Below are 24,406 nucleotides of genomic sequence, written 5' to 3' on the forward strand. Positions count from 1 at the left end.
CAGCTTTGGTTGGGCCCAAGACAAAGTCATCTGAACGGTCCCCCTAGCCCTATACAATGTAATGAGAAACCAATTTTGGGCTCCCTGGGCCCGGGGCTACTGTCCCCTTTGTGTGTGTGTGTGTGTGTGTGTGTGTGTGTGTGTGTGTGTGTGTGCGTGTGTGTGTGTGAGCTAAAGTTCTGTTTTCGTTCACATTGTGGGTCTATTACGGAAAGAACCAGCTGTCTTTGCTGGTTCTGTTAGATTTGACGTTGCGACAGTGTTCTTCGATACCAAGTCACAAGTGTAACTTGTCAGGACTCTGTCAGGACTCCTGAGACCACGTCAATAAAGGTCTCAGTACGGTTCACTTCCGAGGGGTCTGGGTACACTTTGGAGTGTTCACATATGCACAGAAAATAATGAGTCACAGGTCTGAGTTCTCTTAAATGACTGAAGGGGACCAGGTGTGAAAACCCTGTAAATTTCCTTTTTCACAGTGTGTTAACATCACACTTTTCACAACCCTAGTTGTATTTTCAAATATTCTCAGGATACATTCCCCTGTGACCCCAACACATAGAATCGCTAACAACTGGCCTGAAGCTCTGAATCTTTTGTTATAGGCTAGAAAAGCAACAGGCATGGAGGGGGGCCTTTCTTGATGTCTGACCCAGGGTCCCATGGAGTCATCACCTGTCCGTGCTTGCAGGAGTGGGCCTATCTGATCTTACAGTATGTCAGCAGTTATCTCTTAAGGTTATGAGGATCCCTCCATAACCCTTCTTCAGCCTGACATCATCATGCTCACTTAAACATACACGGTAAAAAAATGCAGCGTCATTAGGGGCCAAGCTGGCGATGGACTGTTAAAAGGTTTTCTTATTATCATGTCAACATCTTTCCATGGCAGCCCATAGAACTGTACGTAGGAAAATGCAGTATATTGGCAATTTATAGGTCCCCACCCCCAACCCTCTAGCGCCACCAGCAGGTCAAAGTTGCAGGTACATTTCTTATTATTTATCATCGCTTCCTCAACCCCAACGTGACTATGTTCCCCACATTTGACATTCCCATACATTTTCCAAGTACCCCCTGCCATGTGCTCGTATAGCCCAAGTGGTACACATAGCTTACCGCTGTTTGGGAAACACTGCTCTAGAGAAGTGTCAAATCTGACTCATTAAGTTTTTTATTGGCACACCTAGATTTCCAATGAACTGCTGTGCCCTTCCTCCTTCAGTTGATTTGTTTGTTCTACCTATTTGTTTTCTCTGACTAATGCCTTTGATCTGGTTTGACTAGTGAGATATCCCATGCAAAATAGGCCGTGTTGCCAGATTGGGCGGTTACCTGCCCATTTGGGCTACTCCGGATAGCCGTCTGCGGGTAAAAACGGGACAAAATGTCCAATTGGCAGTTTTTACTGCAGTTTTGTGCCCATAGAACTCAATGCAATTTGTTGAAATTGGGTGGAATTTAGGGCATTTTGGCGGTTTTTCATAACCCTTTGGGCAGGATTTGATCAGACACATCTGGCAACACTGAACAGGCTTATTACTGCCACTCTATTTTCATTCCTATCTCCAACAAACACATTCTTAAATCTCGCTAATCTCAATTCTTGTGAAACCATTATCACTTATTCTGTGGAACTGTATTTACTTGAACAAAAAGATTTGGACTCACCCAAAATCCTACCCTGCCTATAAAGACCAACACCGGGCATGTGCGGAACATCAGACCTCCATCTGAGCAGAAGAGACACAGACGTCTTTCCAGCTTGTGAGTACCATTTCACCTTCTTGATACTTCATTAACATTTAAAGGTTTACTGAGGAATATATTTTTAAGTTTATTTCCAGAATTCATGCTCCCCATTCAGAAAAGTTACCTTTTTTACCAGCACCATCAAATTCTATATTCATGATGATCATTATGATTCATATACATGAAAAGTGCGATCTTCTCCATTGTCCAACATCTTGAATTTCCAGAAGTAGACATTTTTTAGCTGCAAAACATACTTTACTTTGGACATACTTGTAAATATTAGTTCATTATTAAGTAAATACTCATGAAAAGATCAAATTTCAGCGAGCAGCATAGTTGCAATACCTACTCTGGCCACCATACAGTGCGCCCTTAAGGTTACACATAAAGAGTTCACATGCAAAACCCACTAAGTGCCTTAATTCATTTTTATTTAATATTTTTTACCCTATATGGTAACACTTTAGAATAATGGATGCAAAAAAGCATTATAAAGACTTAATAAATAATTAACTATTGATGAACAAAACATTAACAAACGTTTGTAAATGACTAGGAAATGTAAACAAATGCTTGTAAATGACTAGGAAATGCTATGTTAATATTTTATATTCATCAAACATTTACAAGTTGCTTGTAAATGAATAAAATACTCTGTTATAAGGTGTGTAAAATCTTGCAGATATCATTTGTAGATATTTTATGAAGCATTAATAAAGCTTAGTTAATAATAAAAACATTTGTTAATGTTTTATTCATCATTAGTTAATTATTTACTGAGTCTTTACTAAGGAACATTATTATAAAGTGTTACCTTAGCACTAATACATAAAATATTAATGCATGTGTAAGTAACTTGTAAGGCATGTACTAAGCAAAATAAGACAGTTGTTAAGCATGTATTCACAAATGTCTTGTTCATGCACAATAAGGGATTTATTACCAATATAACCTTAGTAAGGACCTAGTAGACCTAGATTTCTATTTATGTGTAAGCAGTAAGGGCCAGAATACAATGTGTATAAGCTCCTGGTACACTGTGTGAACAAACCCTGAACAGTGTGAAAACAGATGTGGAATAAGGGTCCCTATTCTAAAGTGATGCATTGCTCAGCCCAGATGGCTTAGGGCCCCCGCACTACCTAGGGCCCCCACTCTACGTCCCCCGCCCCCAAACCCCCCCGCGGGAAGCAAAGTGTAAGAACATTTCAGATCCTACATTAGTCTCAGTAGGTATGAAGATCTCACTTATTCTACTCATTATGGTAATGAGTAATTGGAAGCATTATATAGCAAGGATTGGACGTAAAGTTATCAATGACGGTGGGTGGTGAGATGTCATTTTTTCATACACCAATTAGTTTTAATTGTAAAAACCCTGCAATAAATGCAGAATATAACAATGAGCAATAGTTTGGAAGCGAAACTAAGCTATTCCTTTCTGATAAATAAGTTAATGTTTGAGAAACTTAGCTACAAGAAGTGCAGTGCATGATGGGTACGCCCTTAGTCAGAAATGCAATGCATGGCCAATGCAGCAATGATAATATTTCTGTTGTTACGTACATGGCAAATTGTTTGGATAGCAACTAAATTTCACAAGTGAGGGGAGGAGCTAAGGACGTAGGCTCAGAGCTGGGTAGGTTGTCTGTTGGCCTAGATTGCGTACCCATCATGCACTGCACTTCTTGAAGCTAATGTTCTCAAACATTCACTTAATTATCACAAAAGAGTAGTTTAGTTTTGCTTCAAAACTATTATTCTAATTTTCTGCATTTATTTTGGGGTTTTTTTTACAATTAAAACTCAGTGGTACATGAAAAAAAATTACATCTCACCAACCCACCACCATTGACAAGTGTACGTTCAATCCTTGCTATATATAGGCTCTTGTTACCTCCCTCTCATTGAAATGCATCAAGAGAGAAAACTAGATGACTCGGCTGGATAAGTATTAATTATTTGATATACCCTTACACTTTGTAGATCGGGGGGACTAGGTAGTGCAGGCCTGGGTGGTGTGGGGGCCCTAGGACTTTGGTAGTGCAGAGGCCCTGAGCCATCTGGGCTGACCAATGCATCACTTTAGAATAGGGACCCTTATTCTGCATCTGTTTTCACACTGTTCAGGGTTTGTTCACACAGTGTGTCGGGAGCTTATACACATTGTATTCTGCCACTTACTACTTACTAATAAATAGAAATATAGGCTTACTGGTCCTTACTAAGGTTATATTAGTAATAAATCCCTAATTGGGCATGAACAAGACATTTGTGAATACATGCTTAACAACTGTCTTATTTTGCTTAGTACATGCCTTACAAGTTACTTACACAGGCATTAATATTGTATGTATTAGTGCTAATAGATGTGTCCCTAAAATAAAGTGTTACCGTATCATCAAGTACATAAATGTAAACCAAACCAACAACAGGGTTCTCTAAAAATATAGAAGTGCAGGTCTTCAGAAATGGAGTTAGAGGGTTTTGCATCTGAACTTTTCACATGTTTGTTTGCAATGTGTTGTCACGTGCTGTGCATAAGGGTCTATTTTTTCTTATTCCAAATATTTTGTATTATTTCAATGGTCTGTCAGTGGTTTACAATGTATATGTTTTCATGTGCTGTGCTTTAATTTTTTGATAATTCAAAATATGGTCTGTTGGTCTAACAGAATTTCATTTACTTTAATATACGTCAATGCTAAAGGTGTCTTAATAAAATAATAAAACTCCTAATTGCCTTAAACTTCTCTTGTACATTTAACCATTCCAGTGTTGCTATTTCAATTGAATTTTGTTGTTTTATGTGTTCTGAATATTCTAGGCACGATTTCAGTCATATCACCATGAGCAAGAACACCCTGTCCTGTAACGGTGTGCTTGAGAGAGGGGATTACCTCATATCCAACAACGGGAACTTCAAGGCCATCTTTCAGGTGGGCTATAGATCACAAAACTGATTAAAAAAAAAAAAGTAAAGTTAAGATAGGCCCACCTGTAGCTAGCTTCAGTTATACTGTAACGTAATGTTTCGTCTGCGATAAATTTCAGTGTGTTTGTTGGTGGGCTATTTTCCAATTATTTGTCACATTGTTTTTCTTTTCTAAGTTTACAAACTTAATTTCTCAAATTTCCAATACCTTAAATTTGCCTCAATCTGACTACAGGAGGATGGCAACTTTGTGGTCTATGGCTGGAAGCCAATCTGGGCGACCAACACTGGTGGCTTGGCCGGTGACCGAGTGATCATGCAGAGTGACTGCAACTTGGTCATGTATGACGGTGCCTCCGTCAGCCCTAATTCCCTTTGGGCATCGGCTACCAGCTACCGTTCTGGACCCCCGCACTTGAGGGCTCATGCCCGCATCGAGAACGACGGAACCCTGGTGGTACGTGACAGCGATGAAGTCCTTTGGAAGTCGACGCAATGATTGTTATATCCGAGGTGGTGTGTGAAGCTTATGATGATATGATGTATGAGCTTTGTAAAGCCTTCTCAGATTACTCGCATTGTCCATGGCAGAGCCAGAATTGGCAATAATAAAATAAAGACCTAAAATGTATTCTGATGTTTTTTCGGAGCATGTTATTTTTTAAAAATGGCTACATATAACTGATTTATAAATGGGTTTGAAAGGTAGGCCTACAAGTTTGATAGAGTCAGAAACATCCACCCCAGCCCTACATTACACCAACGGCTCACAGACCAGTTAGCACTCACAAGTACTACTCACAATCACACGGTAATACTGTAGACATACTGGGACACCAATAATACAAATTTAACACTAAACGCATTTCTAATGTGAAATGTTGAAAGTACGAGGTACAATTCAAGTAAAGTAAAACACATCGGCCTAATGCCAGGCTGAACCGATCAATCAGAATTGCATCCAAAATAACCTCTATATACAGGCATTAAAAAGGGGTCACTTGTCCCGAGCCCAAGGAGACAGGGGGCCCAGAATTGGGTCCACAATACATTGTTAGTACTAGATTTGGGATTTTCAGATGACGTTGTCCTGGGCCCAGCCAAAGCTGTCAGCGCCCCTAGATGTTGCCTCCACCTACAGGGTATTACCTTGTCACTAATATTGATGTTAGCAATATGTCGAAATAAACATGGCCGCAATCTGACTTCAGCCATTCGTTTTAATACCAATTAGTGGTCAATGCGGTATCTAGTGTTCATATCTATGACAACAAATACGGAAATGTCAAGGCGGTGATGAAATATTGATCATCTTGGGTTCACACACACGCACACAGCAATCTGCCCCAGATAAGGTCAGAGCAATGGGGAATCTATCCATCTACCTACTGTATCTGAGCACTTTTTGGTTGAAGGATAAGGATATTTAGCACATTCAGTCCCCTTTCTGGGTTCTTTGTGTAATGTAATGGATGTCAGCTCCTTTAAAACTTCGGCAGTATCTGTTGTCGCACTGTTGTCATGTGACTGGTGGACACCAATTGCTGAGTCTATTAAAATATGGCACCAACGCCTAGAGATGAGGTGGCAGATATGTAAGTGTTCCCTAACAGATTTGATAGCCAAGTATTCTGTCACATTTTATTTGATATTTTATAAATTATGAAAGAATTGAAAGAATTTCATTACATGCATTAGGCTACATGAAAGGTATTACAAAATTCTAAATACTGTATACTGTAACACAACGGAAGAAGTTTCAAAAACATGCAACCTCATGGTACATTCATGTATGAGTTTTCAACATTAAGTCAATCTTCGACATCAACATTTGTTAGAGAAGTTTGTTACATAGTCCTGCATAGCTTTTTTGTTTGTAAGCAAGCTTTCTACATGAGGACCCAGAGATCCATATTGTAAATCTGAAACAAACTTGGCTGGACCAGCTTACTCCGTACTATTCTGCCAGATAGAAACTAGGGTACGTTTCTCGACAGCGTTGTTGTTAACAGTTTGTAACTTGGGTAGTTGCCAATGGGAAATTGCATTGCAAACAATAAAGTAGCTAACATAGTTGTCATTGTGACACAGCACACAAGTGCACATTAAGTTGTATTTATGCCTCACCCATGCAAGGGGGAAGCCCCCAATGGCACCCAAGGGAGCAGTGCAGCAGGATGGTAGCATCCTGAGGGTACCTCTGTCATGGAGGAGGATGAGAGATAGCACTGGTTAGTAACTCCCCCCATCAACCTGGCGGGTCGGGAGTAGAACCGGCAACATTTGGGCTACAAGTCTGATGCCCTAACCGCATGACTGCAACATCTGTCTACCATCTTTAAAACATATCGATCTAGTGAGGATACCATTGATGGTAAACTGCACTGGGCCAAAGCAGTAAACCTTTAGAAAAGCAGCACAGCTTGGTCAAACAGAAAGTCAAACTGAAGCCATTATCTGGTGCATGGACTTGACTGGGATCCAGAAAACTTCAAACTTGAGCGAAAGGCTCTCATCTGGCTCCGGGTCAAAGTCTTATCTGACAATGCATGCACACAGGACGGGTGCATAGTACATAGTTTCCAAACACTTCCAAACACTGGACTAAGCACAGTCCAGTTTCGTGCGTACATGCAAGACACATCTCTTCATACCCACCATTCTCCATTTGTAGTAACTAACACATCAACACCAGCCTTGTGATTATCAAACAGCTTGTGAGTACTCTTCTACTTCTCGATTCTTCTTCTGTATAGGGGTGAGAGACATGATGTGAAATAAATAAATAATTAAATGGATGATTTGTAATAAATTAATCACATAGGTCTAACAGTAATCTCCTCAAAAGCAGCATTGTTTGTGTGTAAATCATTAAATAGGAACACTAAGCTTTGGCAAAACCAAGTAGGCCTATAGGATTACAAAGGAGTAGGCTGTAAAGGATAAAACAGGTAAATGTAACCACCATAACTGCAACCACCAACAGCTCCAGCAGTTCCATGTGTTCATAGTTACTTAGTTAGATACAAGTCTTTTTTGTGTGCAAAACACTGTACGCCCTTAATGCAAGCCATACCTCCAGTGGCACACTGTAATAGTCATTGAAAAAAGTCAACTACAATAGTACTACATTACTCTGACATAACACAGGGCCTTTAGTAATGCACTACGACTTGGTCATTGCCATTCCGGTAACAGCAAATTTATAACGCTGTGTCTTAACGGGTTTAAAAAACGTAGAACCCCTATCATAGTCTGTGCAACCAAGTCTGACAGTGAAGGCTGGAGTCTGATATTTTTGAGGTGGAAGAAGGCGGATTTGGTGCTGCTACTGTGGGCTTGGAGTGAGAGGTTACAGTTCAGGATAACACTGAAGTTGCTCACTTCTGGCACGTAGACTTAATATTTAAAAAAGCACAGCAATGTTTGTGGGGATGACTGGAGCCACGCCAAAGACATTTCATGTGTAACAGACAATAAAGTTTTATCTAATCTTATCTAAACCTGATTACGTAAGCGTTTCTGGTTCTCTTAAAATTCACAGTTCACTGTGTGGGAGGACATGAAAGATATATAATGTTTCTGTTATTAAAATATGGGCATAGAAGATATAGAATATTTCTGTTATCAAACATTTGTTCTATTTGCAAAATAATGTGATGGTACTTGTTATTCATAAACATTTACAGTATGCAAGTATTATCTCCTCAATGTGCCTAAAAGTTTTCTTATAAAACACAACACAGCCTACATGAGGACATAGGCTTAGGCCTACATTTGTTGCTGACTTTCATTTCAGTTGTTCTGTTCTATTTGATCTGAATCGAGTTGTATTTAATATTCTAGGTGCAATTTCATTCACATCACGATGAGCAAAAACACCATAGCCTGTAACGGTGAGCTTCAGAGGGGGGATTCCCTTGTGTCCAACAACGGGAACTTCAAGGCCGTCTTTCAGGTAGACTAACAAGTAGCCTACTTCCAAAATATAATGGTCACTACTCTATACTACACTCAGACCCTGTTTGCATGCATAGGGATATTTTTGTAAACGCACCCATTTAGGACTTTTGTTTTGTTTTAACATTGTGATAGAGGACTGCATATTTTACTATTTCTTCTGTAGCAACATTGATTTTCATTTTTGCAAATGGATGATTATCTTTCAAACATGCCAGGGTTGTGAAACGGCAATGATACTGTACAAACTGGACCACATAGCTATTATTGACTGGTGCTTTATTGGCAATTTCGTCTGTTTTGGACATACTGAAATATTTGATTATGCAGCCACGGCAAAAATTGAGATACCACTTTGAAATGTTTCTGATTTTGCTATGGAAAGGTATGTGTTTTGAGTAGAAAAATTATTTTTATTTCTTTCTATAAATTACCGACAACATTTCCTCAGAATTTCGAAAGAAAATATCATTTTGATCAGTTATTTGCAGAAAATCTCAAACGGTCAAAATAACACATATGCTGCAATGTTTCCAAATTCCCAAAAAGGAAAAGAAAACAATTGATATTAACTTAAAACAACATAATAGTAATGTATGAACATAGGGAGAGTTTGGAAATCAATATTTGGTGGAATAAGCCTGAGTTTTAGTCACAGCTTTCACATTGTTCTTAGATGACTTTTGTCCAGGACTGGTGCAAGAATTCAAGTTGCTGAGCTTGGTTTCTAGTAGGGGCTCTAAGCCGAGAAATCGTTACGCGCTGGATAGAAGCATATAATTCGGTACACGTGTTCCTTGACTGATTTGAAGACATCCTAGAAGGGGTGCCCCTTGAAAAAAAAATGTCTACCATGTCATATACAATATGTCATGTTGGTAACGCATTACATTGTTATTACATGACATTATACTTAGCTGACAATGTTAATATAGTCCTCAGAAGAGATGAAGCAAGGGTAGCCTGCTAGACCAGATTGATAAAACTACAAAATGTACATAGTGTGAAAGTATGGGTGAGTCTGTGCTTACGTGCTTGACAGCATGTAACATTGTGAACGATTTGAGAAGATTCTTGGTCTAAATTAAAATGAGCATTGCCAACACTAAAACTATGGTGAGAATAGACTGCTGCTAATGCTCGATTTGAATGGGATAGTGTCAGTGCAAGATGCCCTAGGTAGCAGGTTCTCCATCCTCTAATTTCCATAACAGATATACGTATTTTATTTGTATGAGAGAGGGTAAAGGACAGGACCTTTCCATATGTATGAAGAACCCCATAAGATCACCTAATTCTATATTTTTACAAGTGCATATTGTGAGAGCATTTCAGTCATCTTTAGAATGGCATTACAGATTACTCAATATAGGCCTACATGTAGGCCACAGTATGGCTTCAGTTCAAATTAAATGGGAATGATTTCTTAGTGTATGTTGAGTAAGAAGCAAAGAGGCTTGAGACAAGAGGGCTTACTCACGTCATAACAGCGTAGTAGGAAATGATGGCGAGGGGAGTACGGAAATGTTATTCACTGTGGAACAGGTCATAGGACAATGTGAATGTCTGTCAGCTGTCCTTAATTACCCCCAGCAATTACTGCTGACCAACAGCTGCCATTACTTGGCCACAAATTATCCATCATGGTGTCGCCCCCACTGACCATGTGCAAGGGAGTACGAAAATGGCATCCATCGCACCCACTGACCAATGACGATGCTCAAGGGAGTTAATTTTCCATCCACTCGTGTCCTCAGGCAACGCCCCCGTACTACACCGTGGCCAATGCATTCCCCGCCAAGAGATTGTTCTTTCTCTTGAGTTTCTTTGGTAAGAAGACAGAGATTAAAAAAAAATGTTTATTTGCAGACAAGTCCTCACCTAGTACTTGTGTCAAAAGTTGTATTAGTTAGCTCAGTAATCATTGAGTACTTAAACTGCTATCAAAACTGACAGCTGATTGACAACATGTACTGTAGGTCTTTTGCCACCCTTACCCATAGGAGAAATATTTATATAGAACAACACTTCTCATATGGTATATACTATGAAAGTAAATCATTACCTGGACTCATTTTCTTGATATGCAAGGCACATAAATAGTCTGGGCGGAAGAATAGTCGATCATACCCCGCCCCCCCAAACAAAATGCCACAAGACTTTTTTTAACCTTCAAGATTTTGAGTGGTAACAGTAACATAACTCATTCCCACTACACCTTTTTGCATAATATTGTACATGTCCTCAGAATGCTCTACATCAGTGGTTCTCAAACCTTTTGTGTGAAGTACCCCCTGAGAAAACATTGAGCTCTCCGAGTACCACCTTGACAACCAACATTAGAATATCGCAGTAAAGGCCTTCCATATTCACTTTTGCCAGTCAGTACAGGAGAGGTTCATAATGGCATTCCAAGTACCACCAGAGATGTCTCAAGTACCACCAGTGGTACGCGTACCACAGTTTGAGCACCACCGCTCTACGTTTCAGTTCTATAGTTGTACTGTACAGTGCAGTGCAGTGCAGTGGAGTGCAGTACAGTACAGTAGCATACAGAATGGTGCAGTATAATAAAGTACAGTAGAGTATAGTACAGTACAGTAGCATACAGTACGGTGCAGTACAGTACAGTAACATACAGTACGGTGCAGTATAGTACAGTACAGTACAGTACAGTACAGTAGCATACAGTACGGTGCAGTATAGTACAGTAGCATACAGTACGGTGCAGTACAGTAAAGTAAAGTACAGTACAGTACAGTAGCATAAAGTACGGTGGAGTCTAGTTAAGTACAGTATAGTAGCATACAGTACGGTGCAGTCTAGTACAGTACAGTACAGTACAGTACAGTACAGTACAGTACAGTAGCATACTGCACGGTGCAGTAGAGTACAGTACGGTATATCACATTACAGTACAGTACAGTACAGTACAGTACAGTACAGTACAGTACAGTACAGTACAGTGCAATACAGTAGAGTACAGTATAGTCTTATAGATGTTAGCCCTCCAAAGCCAATAGGATTTCCACATGCTGTTGTTTTAAGTTTTTGAAAGACTATTTTAGTAGCCTATGTGAGAGAGGGAAGGCAGGCAGACATGTTTTAAACAAAGGACCACACCCACAAATAAAAAATAACGAGCAAACAATAAATTAAGTGGTTAGGTAGCCAACATGTCATCTAGATTAAAGTCAAAAGTAGATGGAAAAACAGACATGTTACCATTTTGCTCTTTTAAAACAAAGTATCTGTCAATATACTGTATGGATGGTGTATTGCCTATTGATTATTCATAATTTCCTAAGCATAAATGCCCTTATCACTCCATTGTACACTTAGGACTGCAATATACATATCTGAACATTAATCAGCATACATTTGTCATTTGACAGCTGTCACTGACACTTGATATGTACATTTATTATTGACTTGATTGATATGAATATATTTCAGTTGGACTCCTAGGGTTAAATCATTGAGGGGGTCCTAAGGAAGTAGTAGTAGTTTGTGTGTGTGCGCGCATGTGTAAGTGGGATTAAAATTATTGTTTGCCATCTTTATCTGAAGAGCAGACTGAGTGTCTGAACCTGCTAATGCTAGCATGCTAACATTGGGACAGTTATGTGTGGCCCAGTTCAAGGGTTTATCTCCTCTCCCCTAAATTTTCTAACCACAATTTTCTTTTTGGATGTTATAGATATGACCCACTGCAAATTTTTAAAACTCTTAATGAATGTTGGTTCAATAGCTAAATGCCCAGAAATGAGCTCTCAATTGTAGAGTGATCTCATTCTGACCATGGTTTTTATGATTTTCCTGTTTTTGAATCTAAATAAGACATATATAACATTGTTTTTATGGTAAGTTTTGCACATATTTTCAAAGTTCAGTTTGTATACATCACACAAAAATAGGTGGATTGGCACATAACACCATTATGTCCAGGCAGTACAGCATTTTACTACTATTGGCTGGTTTTGGGCAGCCATCTTGGATTTACCCCATAAAAATGACCTTAATGACATTGAAATTTGGGGCACCCCTTCTGAAATGATGGAGAACACCCTAAGGAAGGTCTACACCGATTTTGGTGCTTCTATCCAGCGCGTAACGATTAGGCCCTTTTTGGACGCTAAGAGACCCAGCTATTCCTGACTTGTGACCATCTAGCTTCCTCTTGATCAAATTAAGGTTTTCAAGGGGGCTTGGTCCTTGAGTTTGGGCTGGCCATGTCAGTGAATTGATGTGGTGGTCCTCCATTCACATCTTCATCGGCCTAGATGAGTGGTTGGAGCATTGCCCCTCTCTAAAAACAGTCCTCGACGTTCGGGACATTAGGACGTTTTTGCCCAAGGTAACTTTGTATGTGGGTTTAGAGTCATTATCGATTTCAGCCTTGCTGAAGCACCTTCAGATCATCACCAATTCTCGACCCGATTTCACATCCAATCCAACACCTGGTCATCTAATGGTTAGACAGAGACCTGGGGCCTCATTTATCAAGCGTTCTTAGGCACAGATCTGTGCGTAAAGCGTGTGTGCGATCATTCCTGAGCAAAGTGTGGGATTTATGAACATGTACTTGAACGTAGAAATGTGCCTAAATCTACGCACACCTCAGACCATGCGTGCGAGTGGAAGAAACATGAAATTGCAAATAATATTGACCGTGCAAGTTACAGTTAGCTTTGAATGACGATGGAGTTTATGGCAGTGTGCTATTACAGTGTTTTCGTCCATGTGTGTCTAATTCTTTTACTTATTTTGAAACACTGGCTTCCTCCTGTCGAAAGCACCTCAACTTCTGCCGCGGAAATGTGTCTATCTCCGCACTTTCCGCCAGCGTTTCGACTGGCGCGTGTGTCCGCGTGTGTCCAAACAGGGTGGCGCCTTCGAATTAACATGGCATTTGAATATATTTTAATACCATATATGGTTACTTGGAGGCGTTTTGGGATGCAAATTACCCCGAATGCGGGCGTGCACAGTGATTTGGAAGCTGTGGGATTTATCATGCAGACGTGTGCGTAGGAGCAGCCAACGCACGTTTGATAAATCCCGACTTTTCTGTACTTGCGTACATTCTAAATTTCACTTGTAGGACACAATTTGGAAGGTATTCTACGATGATAAATGAGGCCCCTGGAGAGGTGTACAAACCACTCTGTCTTGCACCTGCTGTGAAATTTGGCAGAGAATAGGTGATTATCTGAGGTTGCTTCAGCAAGGCTGAAATCGGTGAAATTCATCGTTGCAAATGATGCGTCTCTGAAATAACATACCAAGTTACCTTGGGTCAAAACCTGATTCCTTCTCTTCTGACAATGCTCCTGCACGCTGAGGACTTTTTTTTTTAAGAGAAGGACAATGCTCCAGCCACTCAGATTGTCAACGTTTAAGGGCGTAAGGCAAAAAAAAGGTTTTCCCATTCCTGAAAAAAATATGGGAAAAAATTGGAAAGTAATTGAAAAAAATAAAGTTCTTAGTGGTCCGTGGAATTTCGCCTAATTATTGCCTTTTTTGAGAAAATGTGCCCTACCGTGTGACATCCTTGGTGTGACATTTCTGTAAGATACAATAACATTATTAATATTCTGCACAAACATATCCCTCATGCTCTTTGTACTATTGTTCCTTTAACCCCACAAACCTGACATACATGTCACCCCACAGGACGCAACTTGTGTTACGAAATTTAACTTGTAGTCAATATTACTGTATTGAGTTTTATCACATTCATATATTTTAATATAAAGTTAATATTTATGTTATCATAAATCATTTAAAATGTTGTTAATTAATGTATTTATATATTATATTCCAGGTTTTTATTATATTCTAGTATTCAGGTTTACAGTCACTCCGCAGGACATTTGTCATATAAACCTTTACATAAATCTTAACAGAAATGTTTCTTCTCATCTAAGACTAATATGAAACATAATGAACCACATCTTCCTTCATCTACATTTGTTTCTAAGAGGAAAAATAACAGTTTTGTAGGCTTTTAACCAATGTTACGTAAAAACAAGCTGTCACGTCAACCACCCCAATGTACACGTGTAGCTGTGGATGGAGGACCACCAGATCAATACCCTGACATGTTCAGCCCAAACTCCAGGCCCGAATCCCCTTGAAAACCCCTGGAATGTGATCAAGAGGAAGCTAGATGGTCACAAGCCAACAACCCAAGCTCAGCAACTCGAATTCTTGACCATTTTGAGATTTTCTGCAAAAAAATGCTCTAAATGACAATAAGTTCTTTCAAATTTTAGAGGAAATGTAAGTCTGTAGTGTATAGAATGAAACAACAATATTTCCTTTACTCAAACACATACCTATCCATAGTAAAATCAGAAAAACTCTCAATTTTTTTTCTGCGGCTGTATATTTTTATGACACCATATTGACATGTTCAATATTATGGTCACTCAAAATGAATAAAATGTATTCAAGTAAGTTGTATGACGTTTTTTATGGTTTGACCTATTGTCTACTGAAGAAGATCATTGGAACGCGAACAATGTCACATAATTGACCCTTGTGCAAGTTATTAACCATCATCAAGTATTCAGTATAACTTGCAACTGTACACTTTTCATTCATGAATATGTGGCTGTAGTCCATGTCCACCATTTTAACCAGTCAATATTACTTTGTAAATGTTCACGAATAAGTCAAATATGTGAATGGCTAGCACACATTTAATATATACTGAAAAATTAGCCGAAAAAGTCGAAAATAAGCAACTAAAATGACATGCTAGGCCTTTGCAACGAATTGACACTTTGCTTTCACATTTCAAAACCATTGTCCACTCATTCCTCTTTGCTTTACAACACCTAACTTGCTGCCTGAATCACTACAGGAGGACAACAACTTTGTCATCTACGGCTGGAGTCCAATCTGGTCCTCCAACACTTACCAGAAAGGAGGTAACCGCCTGGTCATGCAAGAAGACTGCAACCTGGTCATGTATAAGGGAACAAGCAACGTCTGCAATGCTGTTTGGGCCTCAGGAAGCAACCGTGCTGACCATCGCACACGGGTCCATGCACGTCTTCAGGACGACGGAACCCTGGTGGTGAAGGACAATGACACCATTATGTGGAGGTCGAAATAGATACGTAGATCAGTGTTGCCAGATGTGTCTGACCAAATCCCGCCCAAAAGGTTCTCAAAAACCGCCAAAATGCGCTAAATTCCGCCCAAATTCAACAAATTACATTGACTTCTATGGGCCCAAAATGGCTTAAAAAACCGCCAAATGGCCAATTTTTCCCGTTTTTGCCCGCCGACGCTCATCCCAAGTAGCCCAATTGGGCGGGCACCCGCCCAATCTGGCAACACTGACGTAGATCCAGAAACAGCCCCTAAGTCTCATTATGCCCCAAAGAAGGTCCAAAATGCTCTGCATGGGCAATTTAAAGTCCTTTTAAAACAATGTCATTACTGTGCAATACAAAGCATGCACTGTCTTAGGGCCTCCGCACAACGGCTGTAAATATGATATAGTATGTAACAGATGAAACACTTTCCGTAACTTTGGCTAATTTCATTGACCGTTCAGCTACCGTAGACTACCGGTGTGAACATGGATTGTAAGTGTGTCAGATACATAATCTCCATGTGACATGTTCTACTCTTTTGGTGCTACTGTCCCAGACTGTTTAAAAACCCCATGTTGCTACGTGTCTTTTGAGGTCGAGCTTACAATGTCGGAGGGCAGATTTGGTATTAGAGCTATTTGTTTCACTCCATGTCTGTGGACGGTGTCCTATATTTTATGCAGTGGTGTTGTGCTTGGAGGTTTGCTTGGTAGTGTGGAGACGTGGGGAAAGCTAATAAGCTAGCCCCATTGACAGTAAATAGAATGGCTAGCCCTGTATTTGCAGAACTCGTGCTGTTAGACTTTCCATTTCATTGAAATTGAAAATATTTCTTTGCAAACTGTTCGCCGTTTTGGATAATGAACACCACGCACTCTATAACACAAAGAGATCGTATATTTGAACTATAACATCACTATCGTATCCGCACTCAAATTTCACAGCTCCCACAGTGTGCACAGATCCAGTTAGCCAAGGCGCTGCTAATGACCCGGTGTGCGTTCCATTCCCCACACTGTGCACTGTGTACTGAGATGCAGTGCACTTCCCACCCTCAACTTAACGGCAAATAAGTGCAGATATTTTGGCTGACACAAGTGCGTGGATTGAGACGTGATTTTTCATCTTCTGACATCAATTCCGGCTCGTGTTTGTTTTTGGGGGCCGGGACTAAGAGTGTTGAAAAACGGTTAAAACAAAGTTTACAAACAGTCCTTACTACTGAACAAAACAACTTCTGTACATTAGAGTTCTGTTTCTGAACACATGAAAACACGTTTGAAACCATGTAAACTTGTAGTTTTCTATTAGAGTGGACCTTTAAGTCAGACTATGTTGGTTAGATCAATATAGGCAATTGTGTAATGTGGACTGTGAATGACTGGATCCCCTTGAATAAAAAAAACATCCTTCTTAGATGATTTTCAGGTATTTGTGTTATTGCGTTACGTTGAAGGTTTTTTTTCTAATATAATATATTCTATATACTGTACATGATTTAAACTAATTCCAAGTAATCCAAGTAATCCTTAACCCACCCCCTGCACTAACTTTCTCCTACATACTCTTTACTCCCAGGAACATCAGAAATGAAAGTAGAAGTTAAGAACAAAAAAAAAACTTGCCACCATTTCCTTCCAGCACAGGTAATGGGGTGATGACCAGCAGTGCACAGTGGAAATTCCCTGAAAGCAGTGGCCCATCACACATTGTAAAAGTATGGCACATAGAAAGTGTTGAAAGCAATTAAAATAGCTAAGCTATGTTAAAAAAGGCAGAGGCCTAAAAGTCTTGTAGTGGCTGCAACGTTTTATTTTGTAAACCCCCACCCCCCCACCCCCCTAGTTTCGCATTTTAGAATGAACAGAATTACAGACTGTTTAAAAAATGGTGGTAGAACTATTAGAAGATTACCTCAAATGAATGCAATGTCGAGGTATTGAAGTTGTGGAAGAGGGGGAAAAGATTGCAGCACCCTGAGTCATCCACTAGATAGAGCTCTTGTACACCAGTTGGCTTCTTGGTGGCCGTCACCTTCATGGGTTCCTGCCACCAGTGTTGCCAGATCTGTCTGACCAAATCCCGCCGCAAAGCTTCTCAAAAATTGCCAAAATGCGCTAAATTCCGGCCAAATTCAACAAATGACATTGACTTCTATGGGCCCAAAACAGCTGGGGGAAAAACAACGCCAAATGGCCATTTTTTTCCTGTTTTTACCCGCACACGACCATCCCAAGTAGCCCAATTGGGCGGGCACCCGCCCAATCTGGCAACACTGCCTGGCACACCTCTGCTTCTTTCCCCTGATGTCTCCTCTATTCAACTGTTTGCAATACCACACCACTGATCTTACCATCATCATGTACATTTCATCTTACCACCTTTACTTTCATCTTTGTTAAAGGTGCTCTGTGTAATATTTGTAGTAGTTTAATTCCAGAATTCATGCCGCCCATTCACAAATGTTGACTTTTTTCACGAATACCACTACCACCAAATTCTAAGTAGGCTATTCATTATGCCTGGGTTTGTTATTTGGTAAATATTCATGAAAAGATTAAATTTGGCAATAGGCAGCACAGTTTGAATAAGCAGCATAGTTGCAATACACACAGTGCACTCTTTAATACTCAATCCTTAACAAACCCTATACTATACACTCAAGTCCCAACATACACTAGCACTTCAATTTTTAGTCTCACTGGCCACGCTGGCAGGTGATATTCTTGGGTAATACTAAAGTGTGTTGGTGTTTCCCCCTTGTACATCAATCATTTGCATTGAAGTTAAAATAAGATATCTCAGCTTTCATGTGAAATGCTATGCACCAATCTTCTTGATTTAGCCTATCTCTTCTTTTTATGTTATGAAAATGTGAGGCCACTGAAATGGCACTTCAATTATCACAGCAAACAGCAATTATAAATTACTTTAGCATAATATTGACCTTAAGTCAGACAAAGGCTGAATTCTCAATTGGTGTCATTTATGCCTCCTGATCATCCCTTACCACTCACTTATTTATCATTGGCTTTGCTCTTCACCTGAATAGTAGGTAAGGCAAGGTAATGCAAGTTTACTGTATCTGTGTAAAGTGTATACCAAACACAGAGGTTGTTCAATGTGCTTCATCAAGCCATAAAAACAGAGGAGATAAAACAATAAAGGACATGAAATTTTTTTTAAATCTCCATCGGCATGTGACTTTATGAGAAAACACCACGAGTGTCAGGTGAGAATGAAGGGCATGTGACTTGTGAGACTGGCTGTGGTAATGTCACAAACACTATCAGACAGTGGCCCCTCTATTGTTATTGCTAGCACAAAGGACATTCATCAGGGCTGAGATGGGGGAGAAATAGGGCCTGGACACTTTTGACTGACCCATTGTAGCCTGGGGACATACAGTATATACACTGCATTCAAGTTCTTGAGCTTTGAGGGATTTTATTAAAACTGTGGGTATGTTAGAGCTGAGGAACACATTCTAACTTGTTTCATGTTTGTATGTACTTCGGAAGTTTAGATATTTAAGATTTAATAGGCAGAGGGCACCTTTTCCCAAAAAAGGGCTTAGGCTAAAATGGGTTAAAGGGGCCCCTCATAATTAGTGGTGCAGAACTGACTCACCGATGGGCCCTGCACCCCCGTGGGCTCCTATTTTCAGAAATGTTCTTTTTTTCATATTTCTCAAAATATGGCCCCATGAGGGTGCGGGGCCCACCGGGAAATGCCCTCTGCCAGATGGCCAGCCCAACCCTGACATCCATTACAGCACAGTTACAATCAGCTGTAAACGCAATTCTGCTGACACTGGCCATGCTGACACGGGACATATAATTCTCAATTCAACTCGATTTAATTCTCGATTTAAACTCGGCAGGACTATTTAATCCTGATTATTCATCATGTTTGGCCAATGTTGTAACTTCACAGTTCATTGAATTCTGTAATACAACAGAATGACATGACATAAGCATACTAAAAAATGCATTTGACTTCTGACAGTAATTTACTAATATCAGTTGGAAGTTTGAAAAAATAAGTTCCACTGATAAAAGTGCTAATTTTTGTTGAAAATCAATAACACATGAACTAATTAATTAATTAATTATTGTTTTCCCAGCCCCTATAAAATCTGTTTTCTTCAGCACAGACAGTGCACAGCGATAATGAGAACATAACTTTTGAAAAGTATAATTTTGAACCATATTTCATCAATAATGTTTAATAAAATATCTGTTGAATGTACAACATACCATAACTTTCATATTTAGAGACACAGAGAGAGAGAGAGAGAGAGAGAGAGAGAGAGAGAGAGAGAGAGAGAGAGAGAGAGAGAGAGAGAGAGAGAGAGAGAGAGACTTTTGACTTTTAAAAAGATTTTATTACAGAATTCATGTGGTTAATACACATTCACATAGAAAAAATAAATAAATAAATAAAAGAGAAAAAAAGAAACAAAGGTACATCAATACATTCCATCATACTACATTTACAGGCACCCCAAAATCAGAGCCTAAAATCAAGCTCTTCACCTCTGACTGTACACAAGGCACTATTTTGGCACCATATGCCCTCAAAAGAAACAAGATCTTTCATTTCCTTGTAAAAATGGAAATCAATCAAAATCCTTGATTTAACCAGTGTTGAGAACATTAAAACCAAGTCATCATCTATGTCCAACTCCTGCTCATCATTTCCTGCTCATATATATAGCTAACTCGATTGGCCTGACCAATAACAAAGTTCAAGAGCTGGCTCTGTTTCCTGAAATACGTGAAACCAAAATAAAGTCATGGTCATTGTGACCTCTTCATTAAACCCATTCAAAAATCCTTTTAAGACTGAAAAAAGAACACCCAGCCTATCACACTGCATAAATGCATGAAAAACAGTTTCCCTCACTGTACAAAAAGGACAGTCTTGGGTTACATCAGAGTTGAGGATAGAAATAAAAGCATTAACTGCTACAGCCCCATGCAAGATACGCCACTTCAGGTCTACCACCCTCTTAATGAATGGTGACTTGTATAAAGCTCTCCACTGAGGTCTCACATTTTGCTCAACCTGAAGCATGTCCCGCCATGGTGTGTCGACCCTCGAGTGAAGCCCCTTTATATTCAGGGCCAAGACACACAATGCATGCATGCAGCTCCACATAAGAGCTGTATCCCTCCCATGTTTGACTGGGCACCATGTATTTTTTTCAGATTCTTCAACTTTAACACCAAAGAAGTCTCTCCTACTGTCCTGTCACTCTCTAGCCAAGGCTTTTTTTTTTTAGAACTGATGGCATCAAAACTGTATGGTGTTGGAGATGAAGAATATGAAAATCATTGATTAAATCATGAAGTTAAACATGTATTGCTCTACGAATAGCGAGTATGTCACCATCTCTAATTGATCTTCATTTTTTTCACTGTGTTGCTTTCCATGATTAAAATGACCCTAAACATACACCTAAGGCCAAAATTGATTTTTTTGAAGAGGTGAGAGTGATTCAGTGAAGTGGAGTGTTTTGAAGTGACTTATCTTCTCATTTTCACATTATTTTCTGTAGTAGACAAAACATTTGTCTTGCCAAAATCTGCCCTTTCCATGTTCAGTAAAGGGTCAATCTTTCTTTGGTACATGAAATTTATTTTTGTACATAAAACTTCATTGGGGAGGGTTGTAGCTTTCATATGAGTGACTTCTGAAGCCAAGTGATTAATTGAAAGTCAGGTTATTAGCTGTTATTCCAAACAGATGGATAGGCGACAAAACTTTTGGAGAAGACTGTAGGTCCTAGTAAGTGCTTAATTTGCAGATGTTCATTGTGGTCAATTATGGCGTGAAATGCTTGGGCCTAAGTATGATTAGAAACATCATTAATGATTTTTTTACAACAACTACAACAGCATGATAATGGTGATGGTCAAACAAGGGTGAAGCTAGTCCAGGCGTCACCAACGTGGTGCCCACAGGCGCCAGGTAGCCCTCCAGGAACCTCTCAGGTGGGCACCAAGGATGTTAGTACAGTCACGACTACAAGATTTTAGTCACAGTTAATGCTTTTCTTGATGTAAATATGACAGTATTTCTTTATAACCTATAAAGAATATTTCCTTAATCATTCAATCTAGTGTGATTTGGGAATTATGTCAAGACATGAGTAAAGGATTTTGAACAAATGTATAGCCCTCGAGTAACTCTCAGTAACCCTCAGGTAGTCCTTGGTAGCCCTCTGACCCAGAAAGAGCACCCCTGAGCTAGTGCACTTGCAATTAAATACACTTTGACCAAACAGCTGTGATTGGTTACAGTAAATTCATAAAATAGGCTACAGGCTGAATCCTAATGATGCAAGGTCAAGTTCCACGAAAGAAAATGAAAATGGTTGAGGAATCGTATCGTATTATACTAAAGGTCTTTAAAAAAGAAAGAAAGAAAGCTGGTCACATTCATGTGTGTGTGTGTGTGTGTGTGTGTGTGTGTGTGTGTGTGTGTGTGTGTGTGTGTGTGTGTGTGTGTGTGTGTGTGTGTGAGTGAGTGTCTGCGTGTGTGTGTGTGTGTGTGTGTGTGTGTGTGTGTGTGTGTGTGTGCGTGCGTGCGTGCGTGCGGAGGGGACGATTTAACTTCCCACTGCCTTATCTTCTCTTCCTCCTCTTAGGCTAGAGCAACAATAAATATGCAACAGGCAGGCAATAAAATAACTCTCCCTTTTTGAAACCAGTTGGGTTTATACATCATGTGAATCTTCCCGGTCTGACAGTTTGTATCTGACTTTTCTGAGGCTAACCTTTCACTTGAAAATGTCCTGCATTGTTTGCTTGTTAGACGACTGAGTAAGTTGAACTACATTTCATGTTTCTTTAAGTAGCATTAATGAATACATTCATATGAATAATAAATATAATCATAATTCATAAAACGAATGATAACACAATTTTGGTTTTACTTATTAACATATTATTCACTGTTATGTAACATGCTTTTATTAAGCTGTCATCATCAATTGCATCTTTGTTGAATATAATTGTTGTCTTTTTAGATCATGGATGACATCACTGCTTTACTGGAAGATTCTGGCGAACAGACAATGGAGCAGGCCATGGCCAAGGCTGAAGAAATAGTTAATGAATTAGATAATGTTACGCTCAACATTGCTGTGACTGGGGAGACAGGTGCAGGAAAGTCACTGTTTGTGAATGCCATCAGAGGTGTTAAGATAGGGGACGAAGGATATGCTAAGACTGGGGTGAGAGAAACTACGATGGAGCCCACAGAGTACCCCCACCCAACAATGCCCAATGTAAAGATTTTTGATTTGCCAGGTATCGGGTCCACAAATTTCAAAGCAAACGCCTACATGAAGAAGGTAGCATTTAAAAATTATGATTTCTTCATCATAGTGAGTGCAAGCAGATTCAAGGAGAATGACGTCTTACTTGCAAAAAATATCAAAAAGCAGAAAAAAAGCTTCTACTTCGTACGCTCTAAGGTAGACATGGATGTGGCAAATCAGATAGCGAGTGGGGAGGGGACAGAGGAAGAGACCCTCCGCTGTATACGGGATGACTGTTTGGCCAATCTCAAAAGCCTAGAAACCAACAGCCCCGTTTTCCTCATCACATCTCATGATTTAAGCAAATACGACTTCCAGAAATTGATCGAGACTCTAAAAGCAGACCTTGGCCAAGAAAAGATGGATGCACTCATGCTCAGTTTGCCTGTGTACTCGATGCAGTCCCTTGATGAGAAGTACAGCGCATTCAAGAAAAGCGTCTGGGCACTGGCTGTTGTGTCTGGGGGCATAGGTGCAGCCCCCGTTCCAGGTCTCTCATTTGCACTTGACACTGCCATGGTGCTGTCCTTTCTCACCGGGGTCTACCACTCATCCGGCCTGGATGACGAAGCCCTGGAAAGGATGTCAGAGCAAGTGGAAAAGAAAATACTGGAAGAGGTGAAAAAGTCAGAACTGATCCAGGGAATTGGCAAGTCCATGCTGACATCCAGCATGCTGAGAAAACTAGCGGTCGCAGGAGGCATTGAGGCTGTGTCCTGCATGACACCGATTGCTGGCAACATTGTGGCAGCTGGAGTGTCCTTTGTGACCACAAGGGCTGTGCTCCAACAAGGGCTGGATGAGCTTTATCAGGTTGCCAAAAAGGTGCTTGAAATGGCAAATCTGCAGTAGGAAGGAACTACCATATAACCATGATGGATGTTTTTCATTATCATCACTTTTAACATGATATACAGTAGGCAACAATGGCTTAAGAGTAACATTGGTTTGGCGATTTTTTAATTAATTTATTTAGATAACAGTAATAGCATTCTCAATGTGATTAAATGTCTGGTTGTTGTCTCTGCTTTGAGCAAATTATTGACTGTATCTGTTCTGAAGTTAAATAAATCAATCAAATCCAAAAGCACACCCCTTATTCTGCATTAAGTGCACTCCAAGCTCCTTTTTAAATGTATGCAGTAGTTTAACCTGAAACTGAGAACATGACTAATAAAATTTAATAAATGAATGACAATGTACAGCCCCGGTATGTTTGTTCTGTAAATACAATATGTGACTAATTGGCATTAAAAAACGTTTTGTCTGAGAAAACAGGTGTGAAGACAAGAGTCATATTTTTTGTTAAATCAA

General features: G+C 39.8%; 3 protein-coding genes across 3 annotated transcripts; all 3 read left to right on the top strand.

The window, feature by feature from the left end:
* Positions 1-1,693: 1,693 nt before the first annotated feature.
* On the top strand, positions 1,694-5,303 carry LOC134467520 (B-type lectin plumieribetin-like). Its single transcript, XM_063221379.1, has 3 exons — positions 1,694-1,767; positions 4,583-4,694; positions 4,926-5,303. The coding sequence occupies exons 2-3, from the start codon at positions 4,605-4,607 to the stop codon at positions 5,187-5,189; spliced, it is 354 nt and encodes a 117-aa protein (XP_063077449.1). The 5' UTR covers positions 1,694-1,767; positions 4,583-4,604; the 3' UTR covers positions 5,190-5,303.
* Positions 5,304-8,558: 3,255 nt separating this feature from the next.
* Positions 8,559-15,776, top strand: LOC134467066 (B-type lectin plumieribetin-like). Its single transcript, XM_063220991.1, has 2 exons — positions 8,559-8,648; positions 15,522-15,776. The coding sequence occupies exons 1-2, from the start codon at positions 8,559-8,561 to the stop codon at positions 15,774-15,776; spliced, it is 345 nt and encodes a 114-aa protein (XP_063077061.1).
* A 7,025-nt stretch (positions 15,777-22,801) lies between these two features.
* On the top strand, positions 22,802-23,944 carry LOC134467067 (interferon-inducible GTPase 5-like). The gene has a single exon (XM_063220992.1). The coding sequence runs from the start codon at positions 22,802-22,804 to the stop codon at positions 23,942-23,944; it is 1,143 nt and encodes a 380-aa protein (XP_063077062.1).
* Positions 23,945-24,406: the final 462 nt, after the last annotated feature.

This window comes from Engraulis encrasicolus, chromosome 17 (genome assembly GCF_034702125.1).
Source record: "Engraulis encrasicolus isolate BLACKSEA-1 chromosome 17, IST_EnEncr_1.0, whole genome shotgun sequence".
Lineage (NCBI taxonomy): Eukaryota > Metazoa > Chordata > Actinopteri > Clupeiformes > Engraulidae > Engraulis > Engraulis encrasicolus.